Source organism: Hyperolius riggenbachi, chromosome 1 (assembly GCF_040937935.1).
Source record: "Hyperolius riggenbachi isolate aHypRig1 chromosome 1, aHypRig1.pri, whole genome shotgun sequence".
In the NCBI taxonomy this organism is placed as follows: domain Eukaryota; kingdom Metazoa; phylum Chordata; class Amphibia; order Anura; family Hyperoliidae; genus Hyperolius; species Hyperolius riggenbachi.
This window is the reverse complement of record NC_090646.1, coordinates 240132770-240146171: the sequence shown is the minus strand read 5'-3', so window position 1 is coordinate 240146171 and position 13402 is coordinate 240132770. Positions and strand designations below refer to the sequence as shown.

The window sequence follows — 13402 nt, the reverse complement described above, 5'->3', positions numbered from 1 at the left end:
TTACAGAGTTATTTCTCCCACCCAGCATGGGTATGTGTAAAAATACACCCCAAAACACATTGTACTACTTCTCCTGAGTACGGCGATACCACATGTGTGGCACTTTTTTGCACCGTAACTGCGCTAAGGGGCCCAAAGTCCAATGAGTACCTTTAGGATTTCACAGGTCATGTTGAGAAATTTTGTTTCAAGACTACTCCTCACGGTTTAGGGCCCCTAAAATGCCAGGACAGTATAGGAACCCCACAAATGACTCCATTTTAGAAAGAAGACACCCCAAGGTATTCTGTTAGTAGTACGGTGAGTTCATAGAAGATTTCATTTTTTGTCACAAGTTAGCGGAAATTGATTTTTATTGTTTTTTTTTTCACAAAGTGTCATTTTCCGCTAACTTGTGACAAAAAATAAAATCTTCTATGAACTCACTGTACTACTAACGGAATACCTTGGGGTGTCTTCTTTCTAAAATGGGGTCATTTGTGGGGTTCCTATACTGTCCTGGCATTTTAGGGGCCCTAAACCGCGAGGAGTAGTCTTGAAACGAAATTTCTCAAAATGACCTGTGAAATCCTAAAGGTACTCATTGGACTTTGGGCCCCTTAGCGCAGTTAGGGTGCAAAAAAGTGCCACACACGTGGTATCGCCGTACTCAGGAAAAGTAGTATAATGTGTTTTGGGGTGCATTTTTACACATACCCATGCTGAGTGGGAGAAATATCTCTGTAAATGGACAATTATGTGTAAAAAAAATTAAAAAATTGTCATTTACAGAGATATTTCTCCCACCCAGCATCGGTATGTGTAAAAATACACCCCAAAACACATTATACTACTTCTCCTGAGTACGGCAATACCACATGTGTGGCACTTTTTTGCAGCCTAACTGCGCTAAGGGGCCCAAAGTCCAATGAGCACCTTTAGGCTTTACAGGGCTGCTTACAAATTAGCACCCCCCAAAATGCGAGGACAGTAAACACACCCTACAAATGACCCCATTTTGGAAAGTAGACACTTCAAGGTATTCAGAGAGGGGCATGGTGAGTCCGTGGCAGATTTCATTTTTTTTTTGTCGCAAGTTAGAAGAAATGGAAACGTTTTAGTTTTTTTTTGTCACAAAGTGTCATTTTCCGCTTACTTATGACAAAAATTAATATCTTCTATGAACTCACTATGCCTCTCAGTGAATACTTTGGGATGTCTTCTTTCCAAAATGGGGTCATTTGGGGGGTATTTATACTATCCTGGAATTTTAGCCCCTCATGAAACATGACAGGGGGTCAGAAAAGTCAGAGATGCTTGAAAATGGGAAAATTCACTTTTTGCACCATAGTTTGTAAACGCTATAACTTTTACCCAAACCAATAAATATACACTGAATGTGTTTTTTTTAATCAAAAACATGTTTGTCCACATTTTTCGCGCTGCATGTATACAGAAATTTTACTTTATTTGAAAAATGTCAGCACAGAAAGTTAAAAAAATCATTTTTTTGCCAAAATTCATGTCTTTTTTGATGAATATAATAAAAAGTAAAACTCACAGCAGCAATCAAATAGCACCAAAAGAAAGCTGTATTAGTGACAAGAAAAGGAGCCAAAATTCATTTAGGTGGTAGGTTGTATGAGCGAGCAATAAACCGTGAAAGCTGCAGTGGTCTGAATGGAAAAAAGTGCCTGGTCCTTAAGGGGGGTAAAGCCCACGGTCCTCAAGTGGTTAAAATGCGCATAACAGGAAAATGTAGACAAAATGTAATATTTTAGAGGAAATAGACCTGGACAGCCTGGCTGGCTGATGTATTACCTCATCCAATGTCAGTGCAGCTGAGGGAAAAACACAGGTTTTGTACACAGTCCTGATCAAAACTTCATGCTTGTACTGTACAGTGTGGTGATCAGGAGCATCTTTCAGCTTTGATCACCATGTGAAAAAGTAATGAGCAGCGGCCTTTGTAGGAAAACAGCAGTACAACGCCCTGTCTCACTCCAGGTGATGCCGTCACTGCCTTCCCTCCATCTGAGGAGGCACTGAATCTTTGTGAAACTTTCACAAAATAAAAGAAAACACAGAAGGGTCACTAACATGGCCTACCTGTACATACAATTATTTAAAAAATACTTTTATTGATAGTTGTCCTTTAATGAACCCCGATGCCCAAGCATCACCGTTCACAATGTTATTTTTAAGGCTGCCATGACCAATGGAAGTCCCTCCACGATGATTGTCCCTCTGCCCCTCTCCTCTGCAACAGAACTCATCACTAGCCTCAAGTCTAGAGATGTGTGTTTACAAACTTGTTCATGGAATTGTTGCACGAGGTACTGTTTCCTGATCCCCAATGCGTGACAATTCTCACATGTGTTTATTTAGCTTAAGGGTAGTTTAATATTGCCTTATTTTCCTATGGTGAAGGGTAGACACACTTTATCATAATGAAACAAGAGCTTTAAAAATAGACAGACAGTAAGTATGTTTCACCTTTATGCGAACTTCATTAGCCTTTGGTGGAGCAACCTCAATCTCTTCAATAGTCAGAGGTTTCCCTGCTTCCCACATCACTGCCGCCTTGCATTTAATAGCCTGTAAAATAGGAGTATTACAGTTATTTGTACCTGAAGATTGGAAGTGGATTAGTCTGGTGTAAGTAGGAGAGAAAATAGAAATCATGTGAACAAAATCACACGCTGCGTGTTTCTTGATGATTTCACAATGATGTTTTAAAGTGGAGCTGAGTAAAGTTATTACTACTGGAGAAAAGTCATCGAAAAGATCTAATTACCCATAAAATAACCCCTGATGAATACCTTGCTGAGTATTGGTACTCTGATGTTTAATCTTGAGCTTGCTCTATCCCCTTGAAATATGCATTGTGATCCTTTTGCATGTCTGGATTGTACATTACAAAAGTCATCATCCCTCCTGTTAGAGTGACTGTGTTGGACAGTGAACCAAAAATGTCCACAAACTGGTAACCCACTATACCACTACCCCACCCCCTTCCATGCCCCCATTTCCCTGTTTTGGTCATTCCTTTATGAATCTTGGTCATCCCAATAAAGCTATCTTTGATTTGATTTGAGAGAGGGGTGATGGAAAGAGATAAAAAAATAGAAAGATCAAATTTGTATAGAGTTGTATAGAGAGATATCACGGGGGTGAGACAGAGAGAGATATCAAAATGGTAAATAGAGGGTAGTAAATAGAGCGTATAAAGTTGAGAGAGGGGGACAGAGAAAAAGAGTGAGAGAGAGCAAAGTAGCAGAGTAAAAATGCATAAAGTAATGAGAGAGAGAGAGAGAGAGAGAGAGAGAGAGAGAGAGAGAGAGAGAGAGAGAGAGAGAGAGAGAGAGAGAGAAAGATCAAGCAAAGTAAGGTTAGATTTGGACTTTTAGCAAAAGAAGTCGTGGAGAGTAAGAAGAAACTGGCAAATAGAGAGCAAAATGGTATAGAGAGCAACAGCAAAGTATCAGCTATAGCTAGAATACAGAGGTGTGTAGAGTCAACACTCCTTTCCCACTGCCTGGTAAAGATTTGCTACAGACAGGAGGCCAGAGCAGGGGCATAACAATAGACCATGCAAGGGATGCATCCGCAGACGGGCCAGAAGCTGCAGGGGGCCCTGTCGGGGAGAAGTTTATTTTCCCTGTCCTGAGAGACTGACAACTAAGGACAAGCAGAGACTAAGTTTTCTGCGCTCTGCACAGTTGTTCTAATGACTGCAACTGCTCAGCCACTGATAACGAATCATACAAAGTTTTGTAGATAAAGATTTGTAGAAGGTGCCTATTCAGTGTGCAGCAGGGTCTTGTGTACAATGCCCTGTCTCCCCCCCCCTCCCTTCCCAAGTGCTCTGTACTCTAGTGATGCTGGAGAAGTCTGCCGAGTCAGTTCTGCTCCATCAGAGATGGACAGAGTGAGTGTTATAAGCCGAGGCTGGGAGCACACTCATCTGTTGGTTTTCTGTGTGCGTTTTCTGCATACCATGTATGTCTGTATGTGTGAAACTAGCATGTTTTATCACAGAAGCTAATCTAATTGATAGAGAAAATGCGTCCAGTGCTTCACTGCTGCCTGTTTTTATCTGCATGGTAAAAAATACTTTCAAATGAGCACTAGCCAATTGAATAACATTGGTTCTCAGTTTACCTGTGCAGAAAGCGAGGGGGGTCCATCCAATGTTTCACAGAGGGGCCCAGTGATTTTTAGTTATGACCCCGGGCCAGAGTAGTGCTGCAGGTTACCTAACCCTCCTGGCGGTCTATTAGAAACCGCCAGGGGGGCAGCGCAGCAGTGTTTTTTAATTTTTTTTTCGGGTTCTCTTTAAATTTAGCAGTGGCACTGCTGTGAACTACCTTATTTAAGGTTAAAAAAACCCCACAAAATTAAAGTCACCCATTTTTGATAATGGCAATGTCCGAAGGAGACCTACTTTCCAAGCTTTCTGCTGCTGCTTAAATCATGCAAACCCCTGTCCCCTGTGCATTAAAGAGAACCCGAGGTGTGTTTAAAGAATGTTATCTGCAAACAGAGGCTGGATCTGCCTATACAGCCTAGCCTCTGTTGCTATCCCAAACCCCACTAAGGTCCCCCTGCACTCTGCAATTCCTCATAAATCACAGCCATGCTGTGAGGCTGTGTTTACATCTGTAGTGTCAGTCTCAGCTGCTCCCCCGCCTCCTGCATAGCTCCGGTCCCTGCCCCCGTCCCTTCCCTCCAATCAGCAGGAAGGGAAGGGATGCAGGTGGAGACTGGAGTTCTGCAGGAGGTGGGGAGAGCAGCAGACTGACGCTATAGAGATAAACACAGCCAGCTCTGACAAGCTGTTTGTCAGCAGCGTGGCTGTGATTTATGAGGGATTGCAGAGTGCAGGGGGACCTTAGGGGGGTTTGGGATAGCAACAGAGGCTGGGCTGTATAGGCAGATCCAGCCTCTGTATGCAGATAATATTCTTCAAACCCACCTCGGGTTCTCTTTAATAATAATAAGCATCCATGCTCCAAGGATCTATCAGTCTTGCAACAGATATAGAGCAAACATAATTTTATGACGGCGGAAATGGAGCAGGGAAGAAGAGTGAATGGGAGAGTGATAGAAGGGAACATTGTGGCAAGCCTGCCCCTGCCACAAGCCTGCCCCTACCTGAAATGCCTCTCAAATAGCGTTGAGCCGAAATTTTCGTAATTTCGCATTACTATAATTACGCATGCGAAATTTGCGATTACGATGCGAAATTACGGTAGCGTAATTGCCATTAAAATCGTAATTGAAAATACCGTAAGCGTAATTTTCAACGCGTAATTTCGCGTTTCGTTCATGCCGTAATTTCGCATTAAGCGCTACCGTAATTTCGCGTTACACCGTAACACTCCGTATAATATAAAAAAGCCGCCGACTTTAAGGGTTAATAGCAAAGCCCCCTTAAATGCTAAGAGCCTCAAATTTGGAGAATATATTAAGGAGATCAGGAGGAATAAGAGGGAATTTTTTTTTTCAAAAAGACCTTATAGTTTTTGAGAAAATCAATGTTAAAGTTTCAAAGTAAAAATGAATACATTTAAAAACCCGCCGACTTTAGCGGTTAATAGCAAAGCCTGCTTAAAGTTTAGGAACACCAAATTCCTAGGGTATATTAAGGGGATCAGTGGGAATAAGAGGAAACATTTTTTTTCAAAAAGACCTTATAGTTTTTGAGAAAATCGATTTTTAAGTTTCAAGGGCAAAAATGTCTTTTAAATGCGGAAAATGTCAGGTTTTTTTGCACAGGTAACAATAGTGTATTATTTTCATAGATTCCCCCAAGTGGGAAGAGTTTTACTTACTTCGTTCTGAGTGTGGGAAATATAAAAAAAAAACGACGTGGGGTCCCCCCTCCCAGGCCTCTTTAACCCCTTGTCCCCCATGCAGGCTGGGATAGCCAGAATGCGGAGCACCGGCCGCGTGGGGCTCCGCACCCTGACTATACCAGCCCGCATGGTCCATGGATTGGGGGGTCTCGGAAGGGGAGGGGCAGCCAAGCTTTCCCCTCCCCCTCCGAGCCCTTGTCCAATCCAAGGACAAGGGGCTCTTCTCCACCTCCGATGGGCGGTGGAGGTGGAGGCCACGATTTCCTAGGGGGGGGGGTTCATGGTGGAATCTGGGAGTCCCCTTTAAAAAGGGGTCCCCCAGATGCCCGCCCCCCCTCCCAGGAGAAATGAGTATAGAGGTACTTGTACCCCTTACCCATTTCCTTTAAGAGTTAAAAGTAAATAAACACACCAACACTTAGAAAAAGTATTTTAATTGAACAAAAAACATAACCACGAAAAAAGTCCTTTAATATTCTTAATTAACCATTAATACTCACCTGTCCCTTTAAATAAATGATCCCTCGCAATAGCCTCGGAAATGTTCTATCAGTTACAATGTAACAAAGTTATTACAATGTAACAACTTTGTTACATTGTAACTACGCCGCACCCGACGTCACTCGCCGCTCAGCCGCCGCACGGACCCGACAGAGCTCTGAGCTATATAGCTCAGAGCTCTCTAAGCATCTTTGTATTTGGGCTCCAAGGAGCCCCATTGGTCCTTAGCAGACCAATGGGGTTCCTTCTGATTTGAAGGAACCCCATTGGTCTGCTAAGGACCAATGGGGCTCCTTGGAGCCCAAATACAAAGATGCTTAGAGAGCTCTGAGCTATATAGCTCAGAGCTCTGTCGGGTCCGGACTCCGTGCAGGACGCTAAGTCCCCACCGGCTCCGCTGCCCTCCCCGCCTCTCCCACATGTCACCCACATGTCACCCACATGTGGGTGACATGTGGGTGACAGATGTGGGCGGGGTGGACAGCGGGAGCTGCGGGGACTTAGCGTCCTGCACGGACGCGTAATTGCTGCGGCGGCTGAGCGGCGAGTGACGTCGGGTGCGGCGTAGTTACAATGTAACAAAGTTGTTACATTGTAATAACTTTGTTACATTGTAACTGATAGAGCATTTCCGAGGATAGTGCGAGGGATCATTTATTTAAAGGGACAGGTAAGTACTTTTTTCGTGGCTATGTTTTTTGTTCAATTAAAATACTTTTTCTAAGTGTTTGTGTGTTTATTTACTTTTAACTCTTAAAGGAAATGGGTAAGGGGTACAAGTACCTCTATACTCATTTCTCCTGGGAGGGGGGGTGGGCATCTGGGGGACCGCTTTTTAAAGGGGACTCCCAGATTCCACCATGAACCCCCCCCAGGAAATCGCGGCCTCCACCGCCCATCGGAGGTGGAGAAGAGCCCCTTGTCCTTGGATTGGACAAGGGCTCGGAGGGGGAGGGGAAAGCTTGGCTGCCCCTCCCCTTCCGAGACCCCCCAATCCATGGACCATGCAGACTGGTATAGTCAGGGTGCGGAGCCCCACGCGGCCGGTGCTCCGCATTCTGGCTATCCCAGCCTGCATGGGGGACAAGGGGTTAAAGACGTCTGGGAGGGGGGACCCCACGTCGTTTTTTTTTTAATATTTCCCACACTCAGAACGAAGTAAGTAAAACTCTTCCCACTTGGGGGAATCTATGAAAATACCGTATATACTCCCAAGCAAGCCGAATTTTTGACCCCCCAAAAGTGGGCCAAAAGTTGGGGGGTCGGCTTGCTTGCGAGTCATGGGTGGGTGGGTGGGTGGATAGGTGCTGTCCCTCCCCGCTCCCCCCGCGGCCACCGCTGCTATTACCTTAGCCGGCGCCGCTTCCTCTATCCCCGTCCTCCTCCGGTAACTCATTCACAGCAGCGCGCCCCCCGCTGCTGTGATGACGCAGGAAACCATAGAGAGCGGTTCCCATAGTAACGGCATCGCCGCTACAGGAAGCCGCTCTCTATGGTTTCCTCGTCATGACAGCAGCGAGAGGCGCGCTGCTGTGAATGAGTTACCGGAGGAGGACGGGGATAGAGGAAGCGGCGCCGCCTAAGGTAATAGCAGCGGCGGCCGCGGGGGGAGCGGGGAGGGACAGCACCTACCCACCCACCCACCCATACTGGGGCACTATGCTAGCTATATGGGGCACTATGCTAGCTATATGGGGCACTATACAAGCTATACTGGGGCACTATACAAGCTATAATGGGGCACTATACTAGCTATAATGGGGCACTATACTAGCTATAATGGGGCACTATACTAGCTATACTGGAGGCACTATACTAGCTATAATGGGGCACTATACTAGCTATACTGGGAGCACTACACTAGCTATAATGGGGCACTATACTAGCTATAATGGGGCACTATACTGAGCACTATACTAGCTATACTGGGGGCACTATACTAGCTATAATGGGGCACTATACTAGCTATACTGGGGGCACTATACTAGCTATACTGGGGGCACTATACTAGCTATACTGGGGGCACTATACTAGCTATAATGGGGCACTATACTAGCTATAATAGGGCACTATACTGAGCACTATACTAGCTAAACTGGGGCACTTCACTAGCTATACTGAGCACTATACTAGCTATACTGAGCACTATACTAGCTATACTGAGCACTATACTGAGCACTATACTAGCTATACTGAGCACTATACTAGCTATACTGAGCACTATACTAGCTATACTGGGGCATTTTACTAGCTATACTGAGCACTACCTACCTATACTGAGCACTATACTAGCTAAACTGGGGCACTTCACTAGCTATAATGAGCACTATACTAGCTATACTGAGCACTATACTAGCTATACTGAGCACTATACTAGCTATACTGAGCACTATACTAGCTATACTGAGGCATTTTACTAGCTATACTGAGCACTACCTACCTATACTGGGCACTATACTAGCTATACTGAGACATACTGGGGGGATCACGCGGCCAGCGTTTCCTACCCCCAGCTTACATGAGGGTCAATCATTTTTTCCTGTTTTTTGGGGTAAAAGTGGGGGGGTCGGCTTACATGCGGGTCGGCTTGCTTGCGAGTATATACGGTAATACACTATTGTTACCTGTGCAAAAAAACCTGACATTTTCCGCATTTAAAAGACATTTTTTGCCCTTGAAACTTAAAAATCGATTTTCTCAAAAACTATAAGGTCTTTTTGAAAAAAAATTTTTTCCTCTTGTTCCTAAACTTTAAGCAGGCTTTGCTATTAACCGCTAAAGTCGGCAGGTTTTTAAATGTATACATTTTTACTTTGAAACTTTAACATCGATTTTCTCAAAAACTATAAGGTCTTTTTGAAAAAAAAAAATTTCCTCTTATTCCTCCTGATCTCCTTAATATATTCTCCAAATTTGAGGCTCTTAGCATTTAAGGGGGCTTTGCTATTAACCCTTAAAGTCGGCGGCTACCTAACATTGATCCATGCGTCAACTTTTCCGCTTGGGAGCATGGCCATACGCATTAATTTCGTAATAGGCACTGTAATGCGAAAATTAAGCGAAAATTACGCTTACGCGAAATTTCGCGAAATCCTTCTTCATTACGATTATGTACTTACAGCCATAATCGTAATTACACCAATTACGCGAAATTTCGCGAAATCGTAATTACGTCATTACGCTCATCTCTACTCTCAAACTCTCACAACTGCTTGCTGCTGCCTGGTAACTGATCACTGCAGCCTGGCAACTGCTTGCTGAGCAGTGAGCACACAGTTCAACAATACGTGGAAAAGAAGCCTAAAAGGAGGATCCATCTGAAAATGGCGCCTGCGAATAATGGCGCACGGTGTTGCCACTAATTCGTTTGCCGCTTATCGCTATTTAATGCTAAAGCCTTATTGTTATTTAACGTTAAAGCCTTATTGTCATTTAGCGTTAAAGCCTTATCATTATTTAGCGTTAACACAAAGAACCCTCTCTGTACCTATCCCTAACCCCTAAACCCCCCCCCCCCTGGTGGTGCCTAACCTTAACCACCCCCCTGGTGGTACCAAACCCTAAGACCTACCTGGTGGTGCCTAACCCTAAGACCCCCCTTGTGGTGCCTAACCCTAAGACCCCCCTGGTGGTGCCTAACCCTAAGACCCCCCTGGTGGTGCCTAGCCCTAAGACCCTCCGGTTGGTGCCTAACCCTAAGACCCCCCCTGGTGGTGCCTAACCCTAAGACCCCCCTGGTGGTGCCTAACCCTAAGACCCCCTGGTGGTGCCTAAACCTAAGACCCCCCCTGGTGGTGCCTAACCCTACGACCCCCCTGGTGGTGCCTAACCCTAAGACCCCCCCGGTTGGTGCCTAACCCTAAGACCCCCCCCCCTGGTGGTGCCTAACCCTAAGACCCCCCTGATGGTGCCTAACCCTAAAACTCCCCCAGTGGTGCCTAACCCTAACCTTGACAGTGTTACATTAAATCCATTCACCGTTTTGCAGTTATAAATAACGTCTGCAGTTTGGCTTATGTAGGGCGCTATTGATAAATAACGTTACTGTGGGCAATAACATCTGATGTTTGGCAAATGAACGGCACTATTGACAAATAACGTTAGTGTGTGCCACTATTGATAAATAACGTTAGTGTGTGCCATTTTTCTTTTTTTATTTATCCCTGTGCACCATTATTATGCAGTACTAACGATAAATAGCGATAAGCGTATCTTTTTAATGCGGCGCCATTTGTATGCATAGGCGCTGTGCGCCATTATTCACTGATCCGCTAAAAGGAGGAGACTCTTTCATTATAAGCTGTTTCACACATCTTGAACAAACATGCAGCTAGTGCAGTCTGAACACTTAACCTATGTAGTTGTTATGGGCTAGGCCACTGATTTTGCCTGCTGTGCCTACCAGTCTGCATTTTTCAACACTGGACAAATCGATATACAGAAAGTGTCCTTGAACCTTTTTGCATGTCTGTTATGGTGCTATTGTTTGCATTCACTGCAGAAAATGGTGACATGCACAGCACACAGCACTCCAGTGTCACAACAGACCCTATACTATATCCCAGAGTGGTACAGCTAACCTGTACAATACAGAAACTATGCCACTGCAGCATACTGTGACAGGAAATTGCATTTTCCACAGAAAGTCAGCAATGAAACTTTAAAGTTCAGGTTCTTGTTAGAACTTTCAAAATGTTTGCCCATGAAGAGATGGCTGTAAATAAAGGCACAAATGGTTGCCCTCTTCAGGGTCATTATGCTCCAGTGTCTGCAAAATGCTACCTTTATTATGTACTTCAAACACCCACATTTATAAATAAAAAAATTTGTTTTCTTACTTTTCCAGTTGTCTCCATTATGAAAGATTTATTTTCCACAAGCAGCTTGTCTCATGCAGAGTAGCTATACAGCATTCCTATACAAGGAAGTAAAAGGTTGTTCACTCCCACTTCCTGTAAATGATTACATTATAGTGAGTACTTTGTTCAGACACCAATATATCTGAAAAGAACGTATCGGCTTACAGCTAAGACAGTTTAGGGCCTGTTTCCACTACACGCAGATTGGATGCAGAAAAACTGACTCCAATGAATGCCTATGGGCCTGTTTCCACTAATCGCAATTTTTCTGATGCAGATTTTCCCATAGGCATTCATTGGAGTCAGTTTTTCTGCATCCATTCTGCATCTTATCTGCGTGTAGTGGAAACAGGCCCTAACTGAGGAAACAAATCCTGTATTTTCTTGATTATCGCTCAACCATAAGAAGAAGAAACCATAAGAAATAGTCTATGACATAGTCACTGGACCTCTTCAGACGTGACGTCATTTCTGTAGGAACGCCCATTTATACTCCGTGGGCGAATGGATATCCAATCACATAGTTTAAAAATATGCTTATGCGTTCCAATTGCTGTTATCATAGCGACCAGGGAGAACGCAGGAAATACTCACTCCGGAATATAGGGAGAGTACAAAGACTACAGAAAGACTTTTATATTCAAATCCTTATTGAGTCCTAAAGGAGTTATCAGGCAAAATAGCCCAAATGGGCTTTACTCACCTAGGGCTTTCTTTAGCCCCTTGCAGCCGACAGTCCCGCGCTTAATGCTCCGCTCCCCGCTGCTGTTCTGGTCTCGACGTTCGTTATTCAGGCCGACCGCGTGGTCAGCCGTACTGCAGCTGCATGAAGCGCCGCTCTCAATCATGGCCACGTTGTCCGCGGTGTTTTGCGCAAGCGCAGAACTACTGCGCCTGCACAGTTCGGCGCGGCCCACGTGGCCATTATTGACAGCGATGCTTTGCGCAGTCGCAGAAAAATAGCGAGCGGCAAGACCGGGACAGTGGCGGGGAGAGGAGCGGTCGGCGTGGGACAGTCGGCTGCAAGGGGCTGGAGAAAGCCCCAGGTGAGTAAAGCCCATTTGGGCTATTTTGCCTGATAACTCCTTTAAGGTATCAGAGTGCCACATTCAAAGATTAGTGCAGATTCTTTTTTCTCAATTCTTTATCAAAGTCCCCACGTCTGGAACTTATGTTTCATTTAAAAATACCCATGACTTTTAACCCTCGCGGATCAGAGTTGTGCACCGTTTTAAAGTGCAAAACCATAGGTGTAAGGAGTCGGCAGGCCCCTGCCGCTGATTCACAGTTTGTTGTCGTCCCTGGCGCTGACTCACATGCGTGCAGGGCAGCAGACGGAGGACGCGTGTCAGTGCGCTCTCTCTGCCTACGTAAACAGTAGCCACGTGTCTCCCTGCGTGTAAGCTGATCAGATGACACGCCGAGCTCCGATTAGTCTGGCCTTGTATTTGAACCTGGTGAGTGCTCCAGTCTGTGCCCGTGATAGCCTATACTGGGCTTGTTGCTGAGATTGCGCTCACACCGAGTGCTTGTCTTGCTGAGGACTTATGCCTGTCTCTTGACTAAGCTTCTTCTAGATTGGATTACCTGTTACCGACCCGGCTTGAATCTGACCACGCTTCTCTATTGGATACCCTGTTACCGACCTGGCTTGTTAAAGGATTCGCATGAACACTGCCTGATGCATTGACCCTGGACTGATTGACCTCACATCTGTCTATTGATTATACTTCAGCCATTCCCTGCCACCTTGACTTCATCTGGATTGCCTCAGCCTATAGGCCTCAAATGACTATTAAATATACTGTGTTACATTGCCTTGCTGTGTTTGGTGATTGCTGTCTGCCAGCTTGTATGCTACATCTGACTGTAGGGTATTATAGTTTGTATTAGGCAGGAGCTTTCACAGGTGTTAGGGCTGGGTTATATATGTCAGTCATACGGGCATACAGCCTGACTCACAGTAGGTGACCAGAAAAGCCTGACAATAGGATTTAGTTTCTTTCTGTCCACATTTGGATTTTTAATATTAGACACATGTTCACCTATATGGGTATTTAGGGATTTAAATGTCTTACCTATATAGGATAAGTTACATGGACTGCGGATCTGGTAGATCATTCTCTCTGTTGTACATACAATTCGATCATTCACAGGGAACGATTTACTACAATCATGATTGAAATAGTGGCTCCCTGTCTG

General features: G+C 44.8%; 1 protein-coding gene across 1 annotated transcript in view; it reads right to left on the bottom strand.

The window, feature by feature from the left end:
• Positions 1–11260, bottom strand: part of LOC137504071 (alcohol dehydrogenase 1-like) — a 69228-nt gene extending 57968 nt beyond the window's left edge. Inside the window, exons 1-2 of the mRNA XM_068232031.1 lie at positions 11180–11260; positions 2476–2577 (exon numbers count right to left, since the gene is read on the bottom strand). Of these exons, the coding sequence (XP_068088132.1) occupies positions 2476–2577; positions 11180–11197 (120 nt within the window). The 5' untranslated portion in view covers positions 11198–11260. The remainder of the gene's footprint in view (positions 1–2475; positions 2578–11179) is intronic.
• Between the last annotated feature and the right edge of the window lie 2142 nt (positions 11261–13402).